At 51.5% G+C, this 22,843-nt stretch overlaps 2 protein-coding genes across 6 annotated transcripts in view; both read right to left on the bottom strand.

The window, feature by feature from the left end:
* Positions 1-1,312, bottom strand: part of SREBF2 (sterol regulatory element binding transcription factor 2) — a 75,241-nt gene extending 73,929 nt beyond the window's left edge. The window contains exon 1 of one of the 2 annotated variants that reach the window (XM_055253039.2): positions 895-1,312. In XM_055253039.2, the coding sequence (XP_055109014.2) occupies positions 895-1,291 (397 nt within the window). In that variant the 5' untranslated portion in view covers positions 1,292-1,312. The remainder of the gene's footprint in view (positions 1-894) is intronic. The other variant, XM_063622892.1, reaches the window with a different exon arrangement.
* A 776-nt stretch (positions 1,313-2,088) lies between these two features.
* CCDC134 (coiled-coil domain containing 134) overlaps positions 2,089-22,843 on the bottom strand; it is a 32,336-nt gene continuing 11,581 nt past the window's right edge. For 2 of the 4 annotated variants that reach the window (XR_010117026.1, XR_010117025.1), the window contains 4 exons: positions 20,831-21,012; positions 20,454-20,525; positions 13,488-13,661; positions 8,478-8,597 (listed from right to left, as the gene is read on the bottom strand). Coding sequence is in view for 2 of the 4 variants with exons in the window: in XM_055253102.2 (XP_055109077.1) it covers positions 8,472-8,597; positions 20,454-20,525; positions 20,831-21,012 (380 nt within the window). In the remaining 2 variants the exon portion in view is untranslated. Of the gene's footprint in view, positions 8,598-13,487; positions 13,662-20,453; positions 20,526-20,830; positions 21,013-22,843 lie in introns of all 4 variants that reach the window. The other 2 variants (XM_055253102.2, XM_063623033.1) reach the window with 1 other exon arrangement.

Genomic DNA, 22,843 nt, shown 5'->3' on the forward strand with positions numbered 1-22,843 from the left:
CTTTCTTGAAAGGACCGGTATAAAAAAACCAATACTGGCCCAGGAACTGCAAGAACTAGGCTCTAACCAGCTGGGTGACCTTGAGCAAGCCGCTGACCCTCTCCAAATCGTGGTTCCCGTGGTCGCAAAATTAGTATTTTAAGAGTGGATCCCTGGGCTCCTACCAGCTCTTCCACTCCGCTGTTAAGGCGCCGGAACAAAGGCCACCCGCTCCCCAGCCCGTACCCGAGGGGCCACAACTCAAAATTCCTTCTGCTCAATTCCCTTTGCAGCGTGACAGCAGGAGCGCCCGGGTCTCCATCCCGGAGAGATGCGTCCACACTCCGCCGCCACTGCTCTCTTCATCAGCAACTTGCTTCTGCAGTCGCTACCCAAAGTTTCGCGGAGCACCCGGAGACCTAGCCGTTGGTCAATCTTGAGAAGCCCAGGGATTCCGGGCGCGGAGACTGGGGGCTGGGCCCCGGGAATCCCAAAGCCGGCCCCGCGGCCGGGCAGGGAGTGACAGGTGCGACGCGCGGTCGCGGGCGGCGGGAGAGCGGACCACGGAAACCGCGTGTGGGCGCGCGAGGGAGGCGGCGGCCACACGCTCTCCTTAGGCCGCACCCTGAGACGCCCCCGCGACGTCCCTGGCCCCGCGCTCTGGAACCCGCGACCCTCGCGCCGCTTTCGGCCCCGCGGCGCCCCAGATCCCACGGCCTCCCGGAGCTGCGCGGCTGGGCCGGGCTCACGCTCGCAGCGCCGGAAGGGTTGGGGACCTCCGGGGGGACCGTGCGCACGGGGTTCTTCCCGCGCGAGCCGGGGCTGTCGGGGGGAGGGCGCACGCGCACCCGGGCGCGCCGCCGTAACCCCTTCCTCCCCGCGCGGCCCCCGCACTCCCACCCACCCACCACTCACCGTCTATGTCCCCCAGGGTCAGCTCGTCGCCCAGCTCCGTGAGGGTCTCCATGGTCTCCAGACCGCCCAGCTCGCCGCTCTCGTCCATCGCCCGGCTCAGCGCAGAAGCCCCCCTGCCGTCCCGCTCAGGGAGACGCGGGGGCGGTGCCGTCGCCACCGCCCATGACACCCGACAACCCCCGCCCGGTACCGCCTCACCGACGGGTGCCACCCGCCGCCATGTTTGCGTTGCGCCCGGGCGCCGCACGGAAAAGGCGGGGCGGGATTCTCCCGCCCCAGCCCGCGCCCCCTGCGGCCCCGCCTCCAGGCCGCGCGCCCCCCTGTTTGTTGTCAATGGGACCAGGCTCATCTCAGCCAATGGGCGAGCGAGGCGGCGCGTGGGGTGATGGCGCGTCATCGATCAGCAGCTCTGATTTGCATAGTGAGGTCCCTCCCCCCGCGGCCTCGGAGCGAATGCCTGGAGTAACCGTACGGTCATCATCTTAACCTTCTCCGCCTTGTTTAAAGGAGCCGCTGCCTTCTCCGTTGGATCTGCGCCACACGCAAGTCCGTCCACTGGCCTGGGAGTGAAGGGTTAACAGGCCATCCTCCACCTGCGACCGCTGGCCGCCTCCAGCCCTGGCTGGGAGCACATTACGTCATCTTCCCAGCTGCCTACCCCCGCCCTGCCCACCTGAGAAAGCCAGCGGAGTCAAACCTGGACCCCAGCGATCGGGACGGGAGTCCAGGTCATCCAAGTCCCGCTTCTCCCAGCCTCCTTACAAAGGCGGGCACGGAGGCTTGACAGGGTTGCAAATTGTCCCAGGGCGGTCAGGATTTTACGTCTTCTGCCTTGCACCCGCCGTGACCTCGCGCTTACTCCAGTGGTCCTCAATCTCTGGCACTTCGGAACCACTGAGGACCTGAAAACCACGCCAGTGCCCAGGCCCACCGATGGCCTCCTGAGAGGGGGGGCCCCGGGCACGAGTTTTTTGAAAAAGTTCCACCGGGATTCTGAAGCGCAGCCCACCCACTTCTTCAAGCACCTCACTGCCCCATCTTGCAGCTGGTCGTGTTGTAAACTTCTAGGAATTTATCCTAAGGAATAAAAATTACAAGTGCTTAAAGAAGGTCTGTAACTAGGAAGAAGTGAGAATAAGGAAATGAATATGTAAATTACATCCACACGATGGAATACCATGGGACCGTTAAAAATTACGCACACAAACGTATATTTATTAGCAAGAAAAGGCGTTCACAATATATTGATAAAAGGGAAAAGTAAGTTTCCTGCCAGTTTGTGAGAGGCAGCTGTTGCTTAGTGATCAATAATTAAGAACACACAGGCTGTGTGGAGGCAGACACATGGATCCACTAATTCACTGTGTGACCTTGGGCTGTTTAATTGTTCTAAGCCTCAGTTTCGTCATCTCTAAAATGGGGATAAAATAGCATCCCTCATAGCTGTGGTTAAGTGAGATTATTTGCACATTCAATTGACAATATTTATTGAACATCTCTGTGGCAGGGAAACAAATGGTTCCTGCCCTCTGAGAGCTTCCAGTCTAGCAAAAAAAGAATCAGAAATCCCACACCTATATTAAACATAAAAATAAATTACAGATGATGGTACAAGTGATCAAGAAAAGGTAATGGATGTGATGAAACTAACAAGGGCCCTGACTTGTGCTGTCAAGAAGACTCCAAAGAAGTGACATTTAAGATGAAACCTAAAATTATGAGAGAACTGCAGCTGTTATAGCCAAAGGGGAAATGATGACATGGACAAAGGTCTCAAGGCAGGAGGAGCTGCTGGTAGCCAGCTCTCGGAATAAGCTTTGGCATACAGTAAGTGCCTTGCATACTGCTGTATTGCAATTGAAAAAATAAGGATCTGGCCGGGCGCGGTGGCTCACGCTGGTAATCCCAGCACTTTAGGAGGCCGAGGTGCGCAGATCATTTGAGGTCAGGAGTTGGAGACCAGCCTGACCAACATGGTGAAACGCCGTCTCTACTAAAAATACAAAAATTAGCCGGGTGTGGTGGCGCATGCCTGTAATCCCAGCTAACCGGTAGGAGAATTGCCGGAACCTGGGAGATAGAGGCTGCAGTGAGCTGAGATCATGCCACTGCACTGCAGCCTGGGAGACAGAGCAAAACTCTGTCTGAAAAAAAAAAAAAAAAGAAAGAAAGAAAAAATAAAAAGAGTGGCTGGGCACGGTGGCTCACGCCTGTAATCCCAGCACTTTGGGAGGCTGAGGTGGGCGGATTGCCTGAGGTCGGGAGTTCGAGACCAGCTTGGCCAGCTTGGTGAAACCCCGTCTCTACTAAAAATACAAAAATTAGCCAGGCGTGATGGTGCATGCCTGTAATCCCAGCTACTCAGGAAGCTGAGGCAGGAGAATCGCTTGAACCCGGGAGGCAGAAGTTGCGGTGGGCAGAGATCGCGCCATTGCACTCCAGCCTGGGCAACAAAAGGAGGCTCCATCTCAAAAAAAAAAAAAAAAAGAAAGAAAAAATAAGGATCTGTGTGCTCACCTGAAGGTTAAAAACGATGGAAGACCCAACAGCTGGCTGTCAGACATAGTTACAGAAGTAGTGAGATTTGGGGTGAATTTTACTTTCTTTTTGGCATTTCAGTATTGCTTAAATTACGTTTTATAATGAACGTGTATAACTAATGAGAAAGTGTCTTATTTTTTGGGAAAACAAGATAAGATTGTTCTCGTCATTGTTCACACACAGGGAGGCTGGTATAGAATACACCAGTCTCACCCTGAAAGACACAGAAAACTAAACCCTGCTCTGGACCCAGCACTAAGCAGGAAGGTGCCACCTTCAACTATGCTGCCCAGTGGCTCTTGCAAGGCCCCTCACACTGGTGTGTGACTGGTACTCTAGGGGGATTCAGCAACAACTCCCATACAACTCACTCTGGCCCAGGGCACCCCCCACAACCCAGAACCTCAGTAACTCCCTCCAGAGGTGGCACACAGCACCTGTTCCCATAGTACCCCACTGAACCTGCCCAGAGGCCGTGATGCCTCACCAAGTGGACTGAAGGGGTACAAGTGAAGGCTCAGTAGAAATGGTGGAAAAATGGTGGCTGGACCCGAACCTCAGGAAGCACTGACATTTTCCCTCTGGCCCTGGATCCCATGTAACTGAACATCTCTTCCAGGTGGTACCTTGCTCTGGCTAGCAGGAGGACAAGGGCTGGCTCTGAGAGGTAGGGCAGCTTTTGACAAGTCACTCCTCAGGACCTGAGCTCTTCATCTGAAAAGGGATGGATAGCCGGGCGCGGTTGCTTATGCCTGTAATCCCAGCACTTTAGGAGGCCGAGGCAGGCAGATCACGAAGTCAAGAGATCGAGACCATCCTGGCCAATATGGTGAAACCCATCTCTACTGAAAATACAAAAATTAGCTGGTCGTGGTGGCAAGCGCCTGTAGTCCTAGCTACTCAGGAGGCTGAGGCAGAAGAATCACTTGAACCCGGGAGGCGGGGGTTGCAGTGAGCCGAGATTGCACCACTGCACTCCAGGCAGGCAACAGGGTGAGACTTGTCTCAAAAAAAAAAAAAAAAAAAGAAAAGAAAGAAAAGGGATGGATTAGACTGGGTAACCACTATGTTTCGATATCTACCATGGATTGGGCACCTGCTACAGGTCACAGAAGAGAATTTTATATATGGTTTTTCATGTACTTCCTCTGACACTTTCCCCTTTTGTCCACAGCACCTGTCCTTTTCTTCCTCTTCCCCTAATCTTTCAGGATTCAGTTCAGATATTACTTCCTCTAGGAAGCCTTCCAATTGGATTAACCAAAAGCATGTACTCCACTGTTTGACACAGAGATGGGGTTAGAGAGGGAAATAACAAGTTTAGTTTTGGAAACATAAGCGATGAGAATTATCAGGTAATAACAGGGTGAGTATTCAGCTTTTAGGTCTTAGAGAGTATGGCTGCCCAAAAAGAAAATAGAAACAGCTCCATAAAAAACTTCATGCAAATGGGGGCAGGTGAGGAAAGAAGAATCTGGAAGAGACAGTAGGCTCAGACTTGACAGCAGAGAACTACAACAACAAGCCTGAGAGAATCACCTCAAGGAGCTGTCAACAGCATCTCTCTGAGGACAGTGATGGGGAAGGGGAGGAAGATGTGGGACTGGAATAAGGAGAAGGGCTGTGGACTAGGGAGGTTTTCCCTCCCAGTGGACATCTGGCAATGTCTGGAAACATTTTTGGTTGTCATAACTGGGGGACCACTACAGGCACCTGGTAGGGAGAGGCCAGGGATGCTGCTAAAATAGCCTACAACGCACAGGACAGCCCTCCACACACACACACACACACACACACACACACACACACCCCAATTATCTAGCCCCAAACGTTAATAGTGCCACTGCTGGAAAACGCTGCCTTAAAGGATACCAGGGAGCTCACAGACTCCCCAATGGTTCCAAAGACTGGGCCTAGCAGCTGAGTAGACAGGAGCAATTGTCCAAGATCACACTGAAAACACCACTGTTGCCACCACTGGGCACCCTGGCACTGGTCACTGGACTTGGCATTAGAGCCACCCCTTCACTGCTGCCCCGGTACCTGTGACCACTACCGCCACCAGCACGACTCCCACCGTGGTATATGCAGTTGGTAGTGCTATAGTGACCTAACAATCCCAGCTGCAAGAGGCGGCTGGACAAACATGTGCCCTAGGGCCTTTACAGGTCAGGGGGGTGGGCTCTGTCTGCAGTAAGACTCAGAAAGTGGACTTCCTGGAGCAAGTGACTATAACAATCAACAGTGGCATAAAGGGAGGGAGAGAGGGAGCGAGTGGAGTAGTTCTATTTGTTTCTTTGAAGCTGCCCATTTGAGGGCAGAAAGGACAGGATTAACCAGGATGGAGAGAGGATGACAGTATTAGAGGAAAGAGCCCAGGAGGAAGGAGGTGCCAGAAGGGGCAGATGAGGAGATAGTTAAGACCAGGCCCCACTCTTTGGCTCTGCATACAGCAGGCAGTTAGTAAATATATGGGATGAACAAGGAACCATCAGAGAAGGGCACACATCACTGAGAAGTCACTTAAATTCCAGGTTTCATCCTTTCAACCACTGGGCATTCTGAGATGGGGGGGCCCAAGGATCTGAGTGTGAAAAGCCTGGTTCTGATAACAACAGCTGGCAAGAGACAGCCCAGGCTGGTCCCAAGTTGCCCAGGTCTTGCCACCACACTGGGCTGCCTTCCCCATTGCTCTGCAGTTGCCCAGCTCTGCTTCAAATTATACAAATCCTGCTAATGACAGAGCCCGTAGAAGTTATTCAGTAGAACGAACCTCCAGCCGAAGCTGGATCCACCGCTGACTGTCCTGAGGTATCCTTTAACCTCCCTGCCACCTCAAGAAAGCTAGGTCTGCTGCCAAGCAGGCCTGGTTCTTAGAAAGTTTTTTCTCCAGTTAAGGGGAAAGCTAAGCACCTTCTCTGCTAAGTCAGCAACTACAACCACTCTCCAGCATGAAGAGGACAGCGATTGGCCTGGTCCTCCCGGCAGGGAAGAGCTTGTGGGCTGGTCCTGACCCCCAACTCCGGCTGCTGGCACCAGGACAGGTTAAACAGCTGAGCCAGTGAATCTGACTCTTTCCCATTGATGCAGGAAAATAGGGTCTGGAGGCAGGGAACATAAGGCCAATTCACGCTTCAGCTATAACAGGAAATATCCTCCCCATAGGGTATATGCTGTAAATGAATTTGTAAATTTACTTCATCCTTTCCATTTACATAGGGTGTACCTCAAGTAACCAATGGAATCCTCTAGGGGGTATTTACTCCCAAAAATTCTGTAATGGGCCCCTTGAGTCCCTATGCTCAGGCCCTCTCCCACGCTGTGGAGTATACTTTCATTCTCAGTAAAACCCTTCATTCCTTCCTTGCTTTGTGCATTTTGCCCAATTCTTTGTTCAAGACACCAAGAACCTGGACACCCTCCACTGTTAATGCCGTGGCCCAGCCCTTTAGTTCACAGACTCGGGTGTCCATGTGGCTGGGGTCACACAACCTGAGAAGGGCAGGGTGGAGACGGAGCTAGGTCTGTTGCGTCAGTCCCACCACACTGCCCTGCCTCCACTGCCCAGTGAGGGGCCCAGGTGGCTGGTGCAGTTCTGATGGGGAAATTTCTCTAGCACTCCTCCCAGCCCCCACACCCAACTCTCTTCCAGCTGCTTCTTGTCTCCTTACTTCCAAGTAACTGATGGGTGCAGGATGTTCTGGGCCCTTCCATGAGGCCTCGGTAAGGCTTGGCTTCCCTTTGCTGCTGCAGCCCTGTAGGGAGGCCAACCTCAGAGAAACAGGTTAGGGCTGGGCAGGGGATACAGATACCATCAAATTCATTTTGCCAATGAAGCTGCAGCACAGGGAGAGGTGGGCCAAGGCCAGTCAGCAAATCTGAAGGGCTAAGACTCAGATCTCACTTGGGCTCTGTCTGTGGTAGGGGACTCGGTGTCGAGGGGATCTGGGATGGTTTTCTCTGCTCCTTTAAGAGGCAGATCCTGACTTGGCAAGGTCAAAGAGGCAGAGCCAGCATTCTCACTAAAGCCCTTCCCTCCTCTGCTTGGGAGGGGCATGAGTGAAGGGCAGCTGCCCTATCCAGGGCCACATGCCCTCTGCAGCTTCCCTGCCCTGTGGCCTCCCGAGACGGGAAGCTGTCTGACCCATGCAGCTTAGGGCAGCCATTGCAGAGCACGACCTCCTGCAGGGCTGCGGCCTGTCTCCCTGCAGCCCCCCACCCACAAGTTGACTGTCTTCCAGCGCTGCCGGAGAGAACAAGCTGACTTCCCTGTGCTTGCTCAATGACTGTCCCCAGACATCTGAGGACAGAAATCATGCTGCTCCAAGGTCTTCTTGAGCTAAATGTTTCCCAGGTCCCAGGGCACTTCCAGGTCCTTTCCCAACACCAATCCTTTGTCAAGGGCAGTGATGGGGTAGGAACAGGAGGCCCAAGCCAAGCCCCTTGCTTCCCTGCCCCGCCAGGGCCTGGGGCCCCTCCTGGTGGGGCAGAGGCATCCTCCAAGCTGTTTCTACATCCCTGAGGGGACCTGGTCCCCTCACAGTGCCCTCACCAGCCTTGGTCGGTCCAAAGGGTCTGCTGGCTTTTATTGTGTCTCTGCAGAGGGGTTGGGACCTGTGCCAGGCAGCTCTGTGACACAGTGGGGCCAGCAGCAGGGTGGCAGCATGACCCGTGGCTCAGAACCTAGTTCTGCTGCTTCCCCACCAAGAGCGGAAGCCAGCTGGCCAGAGGTCTTTAGCCACCAACAGGGTATGGGCAGGCATCCTCCTGCCTCCCCCAGCAGTCTGCACTGGGTCATATTTCCAGCATAAAGTCCTCTGAGGGCCCCTTCAGTAAGAGGCCCCTGAGAGAAAATCCAGCCATCTGAGGCTCAGTCCCTTCAGCTGGGGCTCAGACCCAGCTCCAGGGGGCCAGGCAAATGTGGCCTCCCCTTCTGGAAGGGGCTGGCTGGTGCTCTCCACCACAACCACACCTCCAGCTCTTCTTCCTCCCGACCTGCCTCCTCGTGGCCCCTTGAGCCCTGAGCTGCTCCAGGGCTATAACTCAGACTGGGATCTGGAGATCCTTGGGCCTTTTCGGATCTCTTTCCGCTTCTCCTCTTTCTTTCGGCGTTTCTCTTCTTCTCTCAAGGCCTTCTGGAAAGGGTCAGTGCTGGGAATGAACTGAAGGGAAGAGAAGAGCAGTCTGACTTAGTCTGTGGCAGCAAAGAGCCTGCTCTGAGCTAGGCCACCAGCGGGGTGTGGGAATAGGAAGGTTCCCTGGACACAGGCCCTGCCCCAGACATGGAGACAGTGAAATGGGTTTGGGAGAACTGCTGAGTGGGTGTTGGAAGATAAGCAGGAGTTTGCCAAACCAACAGCGTGAGGAAAGGGAAGGGTATTCTAGGTGGAGGGACGGGTGCTGAGGTGGGAACCTACATGGGGCATCTGAGAAACAACACAGACTCCTCCAGGGTGAGGGGATAGAGTGGCTGAGACCACCACAGACCCGGGAGCCCCACACCTGCTGCACCCTTCAGGAGGAGAGGAGGAAAGTCTGCCAGAGTCACAGACGACAGGGCAAGTGGGGGGTGGAGGATGATGACTTCATCGGCGGTGGGGGGTGGCATTCTTCAACTGCAACCCAGGCCCTTGGCTGTCCTCCCTCCTCTCTCCCCAGACTGTCTCGTCTAACTCATAGCTTCTGTTGGCCTGTGTGGTTAGTTACCCCTCAAACTTGCATCTCCATTTCCAAATGCCTGTCTGAGACCTCCTTTAGGATGTCCCAAATGCACCCTAGACTCAGTATGGTTCCCTCTTCCCAGAGTCCCTGTTCTGATGAGCAGCAGAGCAGAAACCGAGGAGCCCTACCTGCACCCGGCATTCCCTCTCCCTCCTCGGGTCCATCACCAAGGCCTGGCTAATTTCAAGCCCTAAATCTCTCTCAAACCCATCCACTTCTCTGTCTCTACTATTGCTGCCCCCATCACCACCCCCATCTCTCTGCTGGATGACTCTAGGGGCCTCCCAAGGCCTTTCCACATCCCCTTTGGTCCCTCTCAAGCCATTCTCCTCACTGCAGTTGGATCTTTTCTTTTCTTTTTTTTAGACAGAGGTCTTGCTCTGTCGCTCAGGCTGGAGTGCAGTAGTGCAATCTTGGCTCACTGCAACCTCCGCCTCCCGGGTTCAACCGATTCTACTGCCTCAGCCTCCCAAGTAGCTGAGATTACAAACACCCACCACCACACCTGGCTAATTTTTGTATTTTTAGTAGAGACAGGGTTGCGCTATGTTGGCCAGGCTGGTCTCAAACTCTTGACTTCACGTGATCCATCCGCCTCAGCCTCCCAAAGTGTTGGGATTACAGGCACGAGCCACTGTGCCGGATGGATCTTTTCAAAATGTAAATCTGTTCATGTCACATTCCAGCTTCCATGGCTCTCCATGACTGACAAGACAAAGTTCCACATGGTGTATCTGCAGGTCCACCCCGTCCGCCTCTCTGTTCCTACCTCATATCCCCCCACCTTTATGTTCTTGGATTCCCTGTACCCTCTCACTTCCAGGCATGCTATGGCTGAGGCCCAGAACGCTCTTTCCAACACCCACCCCTCTGCCACACTAGCTCGGGCTCAGCTGACACACTGCCCTCCAGACCTGCCCTGACTCCCTGAGGGGCTGCTCCTGGTGGTGTGCTCCCTTCAACTTTGTGCTGATTCCTTCTTTCTTGTGCCCATCGCCCTCCCAGACAGCACATTCCATGAGGGTAGGAGGATAGTGTCCTCTGCCACAAGGCCTTAGCACAGAGTCTTCCTGGCTTTTCAAGAGCACTCAATATGTGTTTTTTCAATGAATGAGCAAGCCACGTTGGAATAGGAAATACAATAGTACAGCAGGTCCTCGAATAATGTGGTTTAGTTCAAGGTCGTGCCATTATAATGTGGATGAGAAAAAAAAAAAAAAACAATCGATTCCTGGCCAGGGCCACTGTCTGTGTGGAGTCCGCACATTCTCCCCATGTTCTGGTGGGTTTTCTCTGGGTACTCCAATGTCTTCCCACATCCCAAAGATGTGCATGCTGGGTTCACTGGTATGTCTACACTGTCTCAGTCTGACTGTGGAGGCATGTGTGAGTGTGCCCTGTGATGGGAGGGCGTCCTGTCCAGGGTTGGTTCCTCCCTTATGCTCTGAGTTGCTGGGAGAGGCTGGACCCTGAACGGGACTAAATGGATAAATAATTATTTTACTTGTTTTGATGAATCTTTCTTAAATGTATGTATAGTTCACATTTATTTCAATGTTTCATATTAAGAGTGTTTTGGTTTTTATTTTGAAGACTGGAGTTGGGCGCCATGGCTCATGCCTATAATCCCAGCATTTTGAGAAGCTGAGGTGGGCAGATCACTTAAGGTCAGGAGTTCAAGACCAGCCTGGTCAACATAGCAAAACCTCGTCTCTACTAAAAAATACAAAAATTAGTCAGGTGTGGTGATGGGCGCCTGTATTCCCAGCTACTTTGGAGGCTGAGACAGAAGAATCACCTGCAGTGAGCTGAGATTGTACCACTGCACTCCAGTCTGGGCGACACAGCGAGACTTTGTCTCAAAAAAAAAAAAAAAAAAATTCTGGTAATGGTTTTTTGACCAGAAATATGCTGTAGTAACTTAACTCTTATTTATATCAATTAGCCTATGGTAAATTGGTTTGTAATACATAGATTCACTTAAAGTCACAGTTTCCAAGAACCTATGGATGATGTTAGGTGAAGATTTACTATGCTTACAACTCAGGTAGCTGTGCTGTAAAACACACCCTTTTATTTGTTCCTAGGGCAATTGTGACAAATGTTTGATCCGATCAAAGTGGATACTAAAAACAAACAAATAGCTCCACCTTGTGGAGTAATCTGCCTACCAGATTAGATTGAGTCATGACTTTGGAAGATGGGGGGATTCACAGAAGTGTAGCCCAGAGAAGGTAAGTGAGTCACACAGCATGTGGTAGGCCCAACTAGGACTAGCCTCGCAGGCTGCACACTTCCCTGCCTAGTACTTCCCTACCACACTCTGCTCCTGTCTCTGTGAGTGAATCCTGATCCACTTAAGACGGGGAGCTGGGAGACCCCTTAGGCCATAGAGACCCCATTCCTCTCTGACTCTGGCTGGGCAAGGGCAAGTCAAGAGATCTTAGCCCCTCCAGCCTCAGTGGGCTCAGCCCAGCCTAGCTGGGTCAGAAGAGAAACACACCCATCCTTTCCCTGTCCCCTTCCCACCCAGGCCTGGAAGTGCCTAGTCATCTTTTGAGTCTATCTTTAGATGTCTCCCCAGGAATCTTCCCTGGCCACCCCTGATTGTACCTGACCAGCCTGGGTCAGGTCAGCAGGCTGATGGCCAACACAGCATTGTGGTTAAGAGCATGGCTCAAGAGGCAAACCACATGTATTTGAACCTTCACTCCATCACTTACTGGCTATGAGAACTCAGGTTGATTACTGTATCTCCCTGTGCCTCCGCTGTCTTCACTGTTAGGTTAGTTATCAATTTATTTCCTCTCTATTCCAAATTCACTCTTCATTGTCTGCTCTGCGAAAATGCATCTGGCTCCAGGATAGAGCCCCAAACTCCAAATCTTGTTGTTCAAGGGCCCGGACCCCATGCTACGTCTCCAGCCTTATCTCCTGCTGTCTTCAAGCTACCCTGCTCTGCCTGTCCCTGACAACAACCACATCCTCCATAGCCTCAAGCATGCCACTCTGGCCACCGCCTTCTATCTTCTCTAACTCCTTAACCCTACCATAACCAGGAGCAGGCCCTCCATGCTGCCGGCAATCCAGCCTCATTCCCTAGTCCGCTCATCCTCCTGCTGTCCTGCACATACCTTCTCCTCAAGCCTCCGTGCTCCCCACTCCCAGACCATGACCTTGCCTTCTATCTCACAGAGGATGAAAGTAGCAGGAGACAACCCCCACGGCTCCACCACCACACCCACCAACCCATTTGCTTCTGTGCCCACATGCTCTGCCTGCCCTCCTGTTCAAGGTTAAGGATCTGCTCTTCTGTACAAGGCCAAGCCCTCCCCCAGCACTACAACTCACCCCTCCTCACCTCCTCCAGATGAGGCTCCAGCAACCTGGCCCCTGGCCTCATCAGTTCCTCCCTCTCTAATGGATCAGTCCCATCCACATAGTGCAAGCCTGCTGTGGTCTCTCCCAAGGGACTGACATTTGAAACCACATTGTCCTCCAGCTATTCTCCCATTAGACTGCTCTCTTTGAAAGGAAAACTCTTCGAAAGGGCTGTCTACACTTGCCACATCCACTTCCTTTCCTCTCATTCTCTGGAAATCCAATCCTTTGTTCCCAGGACCCCCTCAAAGCAGCTTTTATCAAGACCACCAGCAGCCTCAACATTACTCAGTCCAGCAGTCGATTCTCAGTCCTCGCCTTCCTTACCTCCCAGCAGCATCTGACATGCCGATCGCTCCCTCCCTACTTCCTCTAACGCTTTCCTCGTGTGGCCTCTGGGAAACTCTTAGGTCGGCCACCATCATGCTGACTGCTCCTTCTGCGGGTTCTTGCTGCTTCCTCCTCAGTCCTTCAACCTCAATCTCCAGCCCCATCCCAGGCCTCAGTCCTCAGACTGCTTCTCTATCTGCCCGATGCCCCAGATGACTGTGTCCTGTCTCACGGCTTTTGGTGCCTTCTACATAGGCATGGCTCTCACATTTATAGGTCCAGCTTCTACTTCCTCCCTGAAGTATAGAGTCAAATATCCAGCTACCTCCTTGACATCTTTACTCCGATGTTCACCAGGTGCAGAAAAAAACTCTTAATACCCTCCCTCTCCAAGGATTTGAAAAAATGACAGTCCCATTCTTCCAGACACTCAGGCCAAAAGTCTTCTAGTCATGCTTAACGCTCCTCTCTCTCTCACCACATATGCTTCCTCAGCAAATACCACTGGCTCTACTTCCAAAAGAGAACCAGAATCTGACCATTTCTCAGCAGCTCCACTGTCATCGTCTGGTTCAAGCCACTATCAACTGCCACACAGATGCGCACAGCAGCCTCCACACCTGTGTCCCTGCTTCTGGTCCCCGACCATGCTCCACACAGCAGCCAGATGATTTCTTTAAAGTGGTAAGTCTGCACCTGTAATCCTAACTACTCAGGAGGCTGAGGCAGGAGAATCGCTTGAATCCGGGAGGCGGAGGTTGTAGTGAGCCAAGATCGCACCATTGCACTCCAGCCTGGGCAACAAGAGCAAAACTTCGTCTTAAAAATATATATATATAAATAACGGCCGGGAGTGGTGGCTCACGCCTGTAATCCCAGCACTTTGGGACGCCGAGGCGGGCAGATCACGAGGTCAGGAGATCGAGACGATCCTGGCTAACATGGTGAAGCCCCATCTCTACTAAAAATACAAAAAAATTAGCCGGGCATGGTGGCGGGCGCCTGTAGTCCCAGCTACTGGGGAGGCTGAGGCAGGAGAATGGTGTGAACCTGGGAGGCAGAGCTTGCAATGAGCCAAGATCGCACCACTGCACTCCAGCCTGTGTGGACAGAGCAAGACTCCGTCTTAAAAAAATATATATATATATATAATATATATAAAGTGGTAAGTCACAGCCTGTTACCCTGCTCTCCAGGTCCCTCAGGGTAGGTGCCAAAGCCCTTGTGAAGACCTCTGAGGGTCTCAGGATCAGGCCTACAACTCTGACCCCATCTCCTCACACTCCCCAGTCCCCAAATATGCTTCCAACTCACAGTCTTTGCACTTGCTGCTCCTTTAGCCTGGAATGTTCTTCCTTGGGATACACAGATGGTTCCCTCATCTCCTTCAGATAATTCAGTAAGACAGTATCCAGGCTATGTGAAATAGCAACTGTACCCCCACCTTACCCTGGGCATTCCTTAACCACATTCCCCTGCCTTTTTTCTCCACATCCCTTGTCACCACCTACCACATTATATATTTTTAAATTGACTGCCTGTCTTCCCCAACTAGAATGCCACTCCCAGGAGAACAGGGCTAGCCTGCTTCCCCAAGGGGCAAGATGCAATAGATACTCACTTGATGCTGAATGAATGAATGTAGTATGCATCTGAGCCTTTGCATAAGTTTGTCCCTCTGCCTGGAAGGCCTTGCCTCAGCTGGTCCACCCAGCAACTAACTCATCCCACAGCCTCCACCACCTCCCTGCCAAGGCTGGGTCAGGCACGCCTCAGAGGTCTACAGCTCATTATGCTTCTTACCAGTATAACAGTTACGCTGGATTAGAACTATTTCCCTGCTGCCTTCCCCATCAGACTATGAGCATCTGAGGAGCTGGGACAGGGCCAGCCCCCTGGACAGGGACAGTGGCCGGCACACAGCCTGATACAAGTTGACTCTAGTGATGGGTACATAAGAAGTAGGAGAACTCAGAACTCTCACCAGCATGGAGGGAGTGCGTGAGGGGAGCCGAGCAAATCCGGGGCTCGTGCGAGGGACAAGTCCACGCGGGATATCAAAAAGTGAGGAAAATCTCAGAACTGTCCCCAGCCAACATGTAAGGAAAGTATGAGGCTGGGCGTGGTGGCTCACCCTTGTAATCCCAGCACTTTGGGAGGCCGAGGCGGGTGGATCACGAGGTCAGGAGATCGAGACCACGGTGAAACCCCGTCTCTACTAAAAATACAAAAAATTAGCCGGGCATGGTGGCGGGCGCCTGTAGTCCCAGCTACTCAGAGAGGCTGAGGCAGGAGAACGGCGTGAACCCGGGAGGCGGAGCTTGCAGTGAGCTGAGATTGTGCCACTGCACTCCAGCCTGGGCGACAGAGCGAGAGAACGTCTCAAAAAAAAAAAAAAAAAAAGGAAAGTATGTTGCTGCTGTGGTTATGTCCAAGTAGAGTACATTACAATAAAGCTGGACTCAACTTATCCTGGCACCCATTCTCTCTGTGGCCTATGCTGTCACCCTCCTCCTGCGTTTAAGTGAGGCAACTATGACCTGCATAGCAAGAAGAACTGGCATCACAGCAATAAAGCATCTCCATGGGTAACCCCTTGCTGGGAAAGGCAATCTGCCATGGCCTTGAGTATCCACACATGTTTTCTTGCTGCATAAACCAAGAACGGAAGGCCGTGGCTGTTCTTGATCTGGGCCATTTATCAGGGTAATGATTGCAGCAAGCAACCTTGGGGTATGCGTCATTTCAGCTGGGCATGCAGGGGTGGCAGCTACCCCACTGAGGAAACCGCATCCCCCACTCTGCCACATAAAGCAAAGCCACTGGCTCAACAGGACCCTCGATTCACAGGTTCCCCCAAATACTCAAGCCTAGCCCATTATAATTCAGCTAATATAAAAGCTAATAGTGTTGTACAGAAAAGAGTTAACACAGCCGGCCTGACTCCTATCCTTTGAAAGGCCTGCTTCCAAGGTTAGCCCTTGGCAGACATCTGAGAACTTGCATTTCAGGAGGGTCCCCACCACCTTAACTGCTAACAGTGGTTCACTGTGCCTCAACTGTTTGTGCAAACAATATGGTTTCTGCTGAATACACACTTTGCGCTGGGGAGTTTGCCATTTTGATATGTTAGGCAAAAAGTACCCACATGACTAGCTCCCAGTAAAAACCCAGGCACTAGGTCCCTCAAGAAGTTTCCTGGTAGAAAACATTTTAAACATGTTGTCACAACTAACTGCGGGAGGAATGAAGCACATCCTGTTTGACTCTACTGGGAGGGGACTCTGGAAGCTGAGCCTGTTTCCCCTGGACTTTGCCTGATGCACCTTTTCCCTTTGCTGATTTTGCTTTGTGTCTTTTCTCTGTAGTAAATCGTGGCCACGAATACGACCATATGCCGAGTCCTGTGAATCCTCCTATTGAACCATCAAGCCTAGGAGTGGTTTTGGGAACCTGACACAGGTGTCCATGGGCAGCAGCAGTCAGCCAGCCCCAGTAACAATGCTGGCGGATTAACTGCCATAAAGGCCAGTCAGACAATGGACTGAATTAAAAGCTATCACCCTTGCCTTGGATGACACTCCTTCCTAACAACCATGTATGTTATATTCTTACTGACTATTGTCAGTGTCCTGGTCATCTGGAGATTACAAACTGGCAGATCAAAGATACCTACCCCCCTCTTTTTATTTATTTATTTATTTATTTTGAGACAGAGTCTTGCTCTGTCGCCCAGGCTGGAGTGCAGTGGTGCGATCTCAGCTCACTGCAACCTCTGCCTCCCGGGTTCAAGTGATTCTCCTGCCTCAGCCTCCCGAGTAGCTGGGACTACAGGCGTGCGTCACCTTGCCCAGTTAATTTTTGTATTTTTAGTAGAGACAGGGTTTCACCATGTTGGCCAGGATGGTCTCAAATTCCTGACCTCAGGCAATCCGCCTGCCTCGGTCCCTAAGTGCTGGGATTACAGGTGTGAGCCACCATGCCTGGCGATACCTAGCCCTCTTTAGGTATCCAAACTATGGAAATAAATTGTGGTGACAAACTAGACAGCCTGGCTTACTCGTTTAGATGCCCATCATAAAGCTCAATCTCTGATAAGACCAAATGGAGTCAAACTGCTGATCAAGCCTACTTCATCCAGATCACTGCCACTGCCACCTAAACATATCATTGTACTTGGCGTGGTAACATACCCACTACGAAGGAGCGGCACAAAACAGAGGACTCTATATTTCTGGTTCAACTACCTGAGTCTCTGGTTGGAATGGTACGGCCTGAGATTGTTAGGATTGTGACCACTTGGCTGAGTATCCTGCTTGCTGATTTCCCTGCAGTGGCCCATGTGGGTAAAGATAAGAAATATAACAGGTCTCTATACATCTGTAAAAATGCCCTGGTCCCATTCATACCTGACATTTCTGAATGAAAGGTCTAGGTGATAGTAGGCAACAACTGGTGAAAAAGTGAAACTACAGATGCTGGCATAGGACATATGCTTTTTTTTTTTTTTTTTTTTGAGACAGTCTCACTCTTTCGCCAGGCTGGAGTGCAGTGGTGCGATCTTGGCTCCCTGCAATCTCCGCCTCCTGGGTTCAAGCGATTCTCCTACCTCAGCCTCCTAAGTAGCCGGGACTACAGGCACGTGCCTAATTTTTGTATTTTTAGTAGAGATGGGGTTTCACCATGTTGGCCAGGATAGTCTTGATTTCCTGACCTCATGATCCACCCACCTCGGTCTCCCAAGGACACATGGATTTTAATAGCGATAATCCTGCCACCTGGGGAGGATATACCTTAGATCCCAGAAAGTGCAGGGAACAATTAATGCTCTCTTTATCCCTTAGATCCATCACTGCCACCTGACAAAACAATCCTAGGGTCTGCCCAAGCCCAGTGGCAGCTGCAGCTGTCAATATGGCCAACTGTTGGGTGTCTCATTTCCATCCACATGATAGGAAAACTCACATGGACATGTCAGTACTGAGCTATTCTGCTGTGTCTAATGCCATCAAAGGTAGTTCCCAACAGTGACCTTGTGCAGACACACCAGCCAGCACAATTTTGTTTCAACCTGACAGATACAAATTCATCTGCTTTTCCTGATGCCTGAGTAGCCTTGGATTATACCACGTAGGGCAACTGAGGCTGAAGCTCCACAGTGACACTGACCTCAGGCTCAACTAAACATTGTTCTGGTGACCCAAATCAAGTGTAACATGTGGGAGAGAATGGGTCATGGAATGTCTCCTTACGGGGACATGAGGGTTGCTTGGGTCCATCTATTGCCCCCTGTAATTACTGGCAATAACATCAAAGATTGGCAGGTCAATCTAAGTTCTCTTATGTGGGTGGTCGTGGATAACAGACTGGTCTTAGACCATATCCTGATTATCCAAAATGAGACTTACTGGTCCTCCAGGACCTTCACAGCTGGTTGAGTCCAGGACCCTGGTCAATATTGCAGGTTAGGGGCCAGGCACAGTGATTCACACCTACAATCCCAACACTTTGGGAGGCTGAGACAGGAAGATGGCTTGAGCCCAGGAGTTTGAGACCACCCTAGGCAGCACAGCAAGAACCTGTCTCTGAAAAAATAATAAATTAATTAGCCAGGAATGGTGTCGCACAGGCCTGTTGTCCCAGCTACTCAGAAGGCTGAGGTGGGAGATCTGTTTGAGCCCAGGAGTTCAAGGTTACAGTAAGCTAGGTGGGTGACAGAGCGAGACCCTGTCTCTAAAAATAATAATAATAATAATGTAGGTTGGCCTTACCCTGCTATTCAGAATATAGTTGATAGTAATCTTAATTAAATGAAGTATGAGACTAATTGACAGATTTGGTCCTAGCCTCTATCAGTCAGATCAATCAGACTGAATAGCACATTCGTGCGAAAATTTGAGTTAGGCCGGGCGCAGTGGCTCATGCTTGTAATCCCAGCACTTTGGGAGGCCGAGGCGGGTAGATCACGCAGTCAGGAGATCGAGACCATCCTGGCTAACATGGTGAAACACCGTCTCTACTAAAAATACAAAAAACTAGCCGGGCGTGGTGGCGGGCGCCTGTAGTCCCAGCTACTGGGGAGGCCGAGGCAGGAGAATGGCGTGAACCAAGGAGGCAGAGCTTGCAGTGAGCCGAGATCATGCCACTGCACTCCAGCCTGGGCAACAGAGCGAGACTCCATCTCAAAAAAAAAAAAAAAAGAAACAAAAGAAAATTTGAGTTAAACCAAGCCATGGAGGGCTTGGGGCAGACTGTTGGGGCGGCAATCCATCATGGCCCTGAGCATCCCTGCATATTCTTGCAGGGCACACCAAAGATACAAAGCCCTAACCACTCTTTACCTGGGCCATGTCTTAGGATTGTGTTTGCAGAGAGCAACCTTGAAGGGTGTGGTAATGTCTCCTCCCAAAGAGCACGTTTGCTGCAGTTCACCATAAAAATCATGAATTTCCTCAGCTTGGCAGTTCTCAGCTATGATGGACACCCCCTGCATGCACAGTGCCCACCTGGCCCCCTCTGTGTCATCCCCGTGGGACTTGGGGAACAAGGTGAACCAACACAACCAGGCCAACAGTCTAGCTACTGCCTTTGGTGTAATACAGTCCAATGTCTCTGACCTGTCAGTGTCCATGAAACAGCAGCAGGCTAGCTTGTTGGCCTGGAGGCAGAATTAAATCCTAGACCCCTCAGACACCCAACATCCCTCCCCACACCAAGGACCAGCATGTGGTTTGACAAGTCCAGTCCTCCAGCCACCACAGCCCTTCCTTCCTGCCCCTCCTAGCCCTGCCACTTCCAATCCCTTCCTCAATCTATCGTATCTGTCCCTGTCTTTTTTTTTTGAGACGGAGTTTCACTCATGTTGCCCAGGCTGAAGTGCAATGGCGCGATCTCAGCTCACTGCAACCTCCATCTCCCGGTTCAAGCAATTCTCCTGCCTCAGCCTCCTGAATAGCTAGGATTACGGGCATGCACCACCATGCCTGGCTAATTTTTTGTATTTTTAGTAGAGACAGAGTTTCACCATGTTGGCCAGGCTAGTCTCAAACTCCTGACCTCTGGTGATCCACCCTCCTCAGCCTCCCAAAGTGCTGGGATTACAGACGTGAGCCACCATGCCCGGCCTGTCCTCATCTTTTATCCCAAACTTTGTCTCCAGCTCTCAAAGCCCACCTCAGCCCCCTGGAACCCCTGGAATGAGAGCATGTACAGGAGTGTGGGATGGAAGCCCAGTTGGCGCTCAGAGGTTCAAAGGCAGGGAAGAGCATGGCCTGATCTCCCTGGCTGCTCTGATATCCACCTGAAGTGGGATGCCTATTTTGTGCTTGGATGGGTTTGTTCATAGTCTCCTAACTACCGCCCATAGCTGGAGTTCACACGCTGTGAACAGACAGGGAGCCTGAGGCTAAGAGGGGAGCAATGACTTGCCCACAGGCTCCAATGAGTCAGTGATAGCTTCTGGACCCAGGCCCAGGCTGCCTAGCTCCAAGTCCAAAGCCACCCAAGGTCCCCAGCCCCTGCAGGCCTCAGCGTCCTATGGCCCAGCAGAGGCAAAGCAGACACAGGCATAGGCCCTGGCAGCTCACCTCTGTGCGGTCGATTTTAAATGGGTTCTGGAAGTCGGAGTCTTTCTCACTGATCCCCAGCTCCTGGGCCATCTGCAGATGAAGAAACACTAGTCATCCTCTGCCTTCTCCTGAGTCCTGCTCACCAGAGAGTCACTCCCTCCATGCTGGGACCCAGACTCCTGACTTGGGCAGATGTGGGCCACGTGATGATCCCATGGGAACTGGGTCAGCACAGAATCCCTTGAAATGGGGCCTCTGTGGCCCAACGTACCCTGAAGCTCCACAAAGAAAATGTAACCAAACACTGACGTTCAGGCCCGACTGAAGGCAGATGTAAGGATCCTAGTCAACCACCCGACAGAGGGCTCCCGGGCTACCTCCACCCAAGTCCTTACCAGGCTGAGGATGGGCGAGTGGGGCCCCTGGTTGAAGACGCCTGTCTGGTTGCAGAAACTGATGCCCCAGCGGATGAGCAGGTTCCAGTTGGAGTTGTGGTCAAAGTAATAGTGCACAATCCTCGGGAAGCGCAGCACCACATCGCCGAAGAAGGCCGTGTTCTCCACCACGTGGGAGAAAGCTGGCGAGAGGACCCGGATGAGTGGCCAGGGCAGATGCTCTCCTGGCTGCCTCGCTGGCCCCTGGCATCCTCTAGAGAACAGAGACATCCACCAAACCCAACAAGCAAGGAAGGAACAGTGCCTACTGACCACAGGCTGCCAATCACATGTACAGTGCGAACTAGGACCTTACATCCACCAGCTCAGAGTCCTTATAACCACTTTTAGAGGGAGATGTGGCTGCTGTTCCCATTTTACAGATGGGAAACTGAGGCTCAGCAGCTAGTGAGGAGCAAATCTAGGCTGCAAACCCAGGTCTGTCAGCCCAAAGGCACATCTTGCAGCTTAGAAGACTCATTTGCTGTGGGGACCACAGAAGTGAGTGTTGTTCTGCACATGGATGCTGATGTATCACACGAGGCTTTGCTGGGTTTGACGCCCCCACCAACATGTTATCCAAATGTCCAGTGCTGGCCCTGGTGTTAACACAACTAGAGTGTCTGTGAGACCTCAGGTCTCTTAGGATGGCCAGAGAACAGGCCAGCATTTTTCTTTTTTAATATTCTTTCCATTTTATTTCATTTTAAGTGCTTAAGTTCTTATTTTGAATGAACGAATGAATATATTTAATTAATTAATTAATTACTTTAGAAGTGCAGTCTCACTTTGTTGCCCAGGCTGATCTCAAATTCCTGGCCTCAAGTGATCCTCCCACCTCGGCCTTCTAAAGCTCTGGGATTATAGGGATTATAGGCCAGAGCCACTGCACTCGGCCTGAAATTATCTTAGACTTACATAACACAACATAAAATTCATTCACTTGGCTTCCTCTAATGTTACCATCCTTTGTTTTTTTTTTTTGGAGACGGAGTCTCACTTTCTTGTCCAGGCTGGAGTGCAGTGGTGGGATCTTGGCTCACTGCAACCTCTGCCTTGCGGGTTCAAGTGATTCTCCTGCCTCAGCCTCCCGAGTAGCTGGGATTACAGGTGCATGCCACCAAACTCGGCTACTTTTCTATATTTTTGGTAGAGACTGGGTTTCACTGTATTTGGCCAGGCTGGTCTCAAACTCGAACTCAAGTAATCTGCCTGCCTCGGCTTCCCAAAGTGCTGGGATTACAGGAGTGAGCCACCTGCCTGGCCTAGTGTTATCATCTTATATAACCAACATACAACTATCTAAACCAGGAAATTAACAGCAATACAATACTACCAACTAACCTAACAGACTTAATTTGAATTTTCTGTTTTCCCACTAATGTGCTTCTACTGGTCAACAGGTCAGTTTAGACTGAGCTTTGTTAGTGTGCTGTAGGAAAACACCCTGCTGCAAGACAAGCGTGGCGCCATCTTGAAGCCATAATGGCTGAGGTTTGACCCCTGCACACCAAGGTATTCTGCAGCAAGGTCTTTAAACAATGCCTGTAGCATAGATAACCCCTCAAAAAGATGATTATTTAACTTCCCCAGTGGTCACAAGTTTCACACGAAAGCCTGAGATGTCACCAGCTGCATGTTTTAACCTAAAAGCTTGCTGTATAAACAATACTTTTGGCCGGGTGTGGTAACTCACCCCTGTAATCCCAGCACTTTGGGAGTCCATGGCAGGTAGATCACTTGACATCAAGAGTTCAAGACCAGCCCGGCCAACATGGCAAAACCCCATCTCTACTAAAAATACAAAAATTAGGCTGGGCGCGGTGGCTCATGCCTGTAATCCCAGCACTTTGGGAGGCCAAGGCGGGCGGATCACGAGGTCAGGAGATCGAGACCATCCTGGCTAACATGGTGAAACCCCATCTCTACTAAAAATACAAAAAATTAGCCGGGCGTGGTGGCGGGCGCCTGTAG

Source organism: Symphalangus syndactylus, chromosome 18 (assembly GCF_028878055.3).
Source record: "Symphalangus syndactylus isolate Jambi chromosome 18, NHGRI_mSymSyn1-v2.1_pri, whole genome shotgun sequence".
In the NCBI taxonomy this organism is placed as follows: domain Eukaryota; kingdom Metazoa; phylum Chordata; class Mammalia; order Primates; family Hylobatidae; genus Symphalangus; species Symphalangus syndactylus.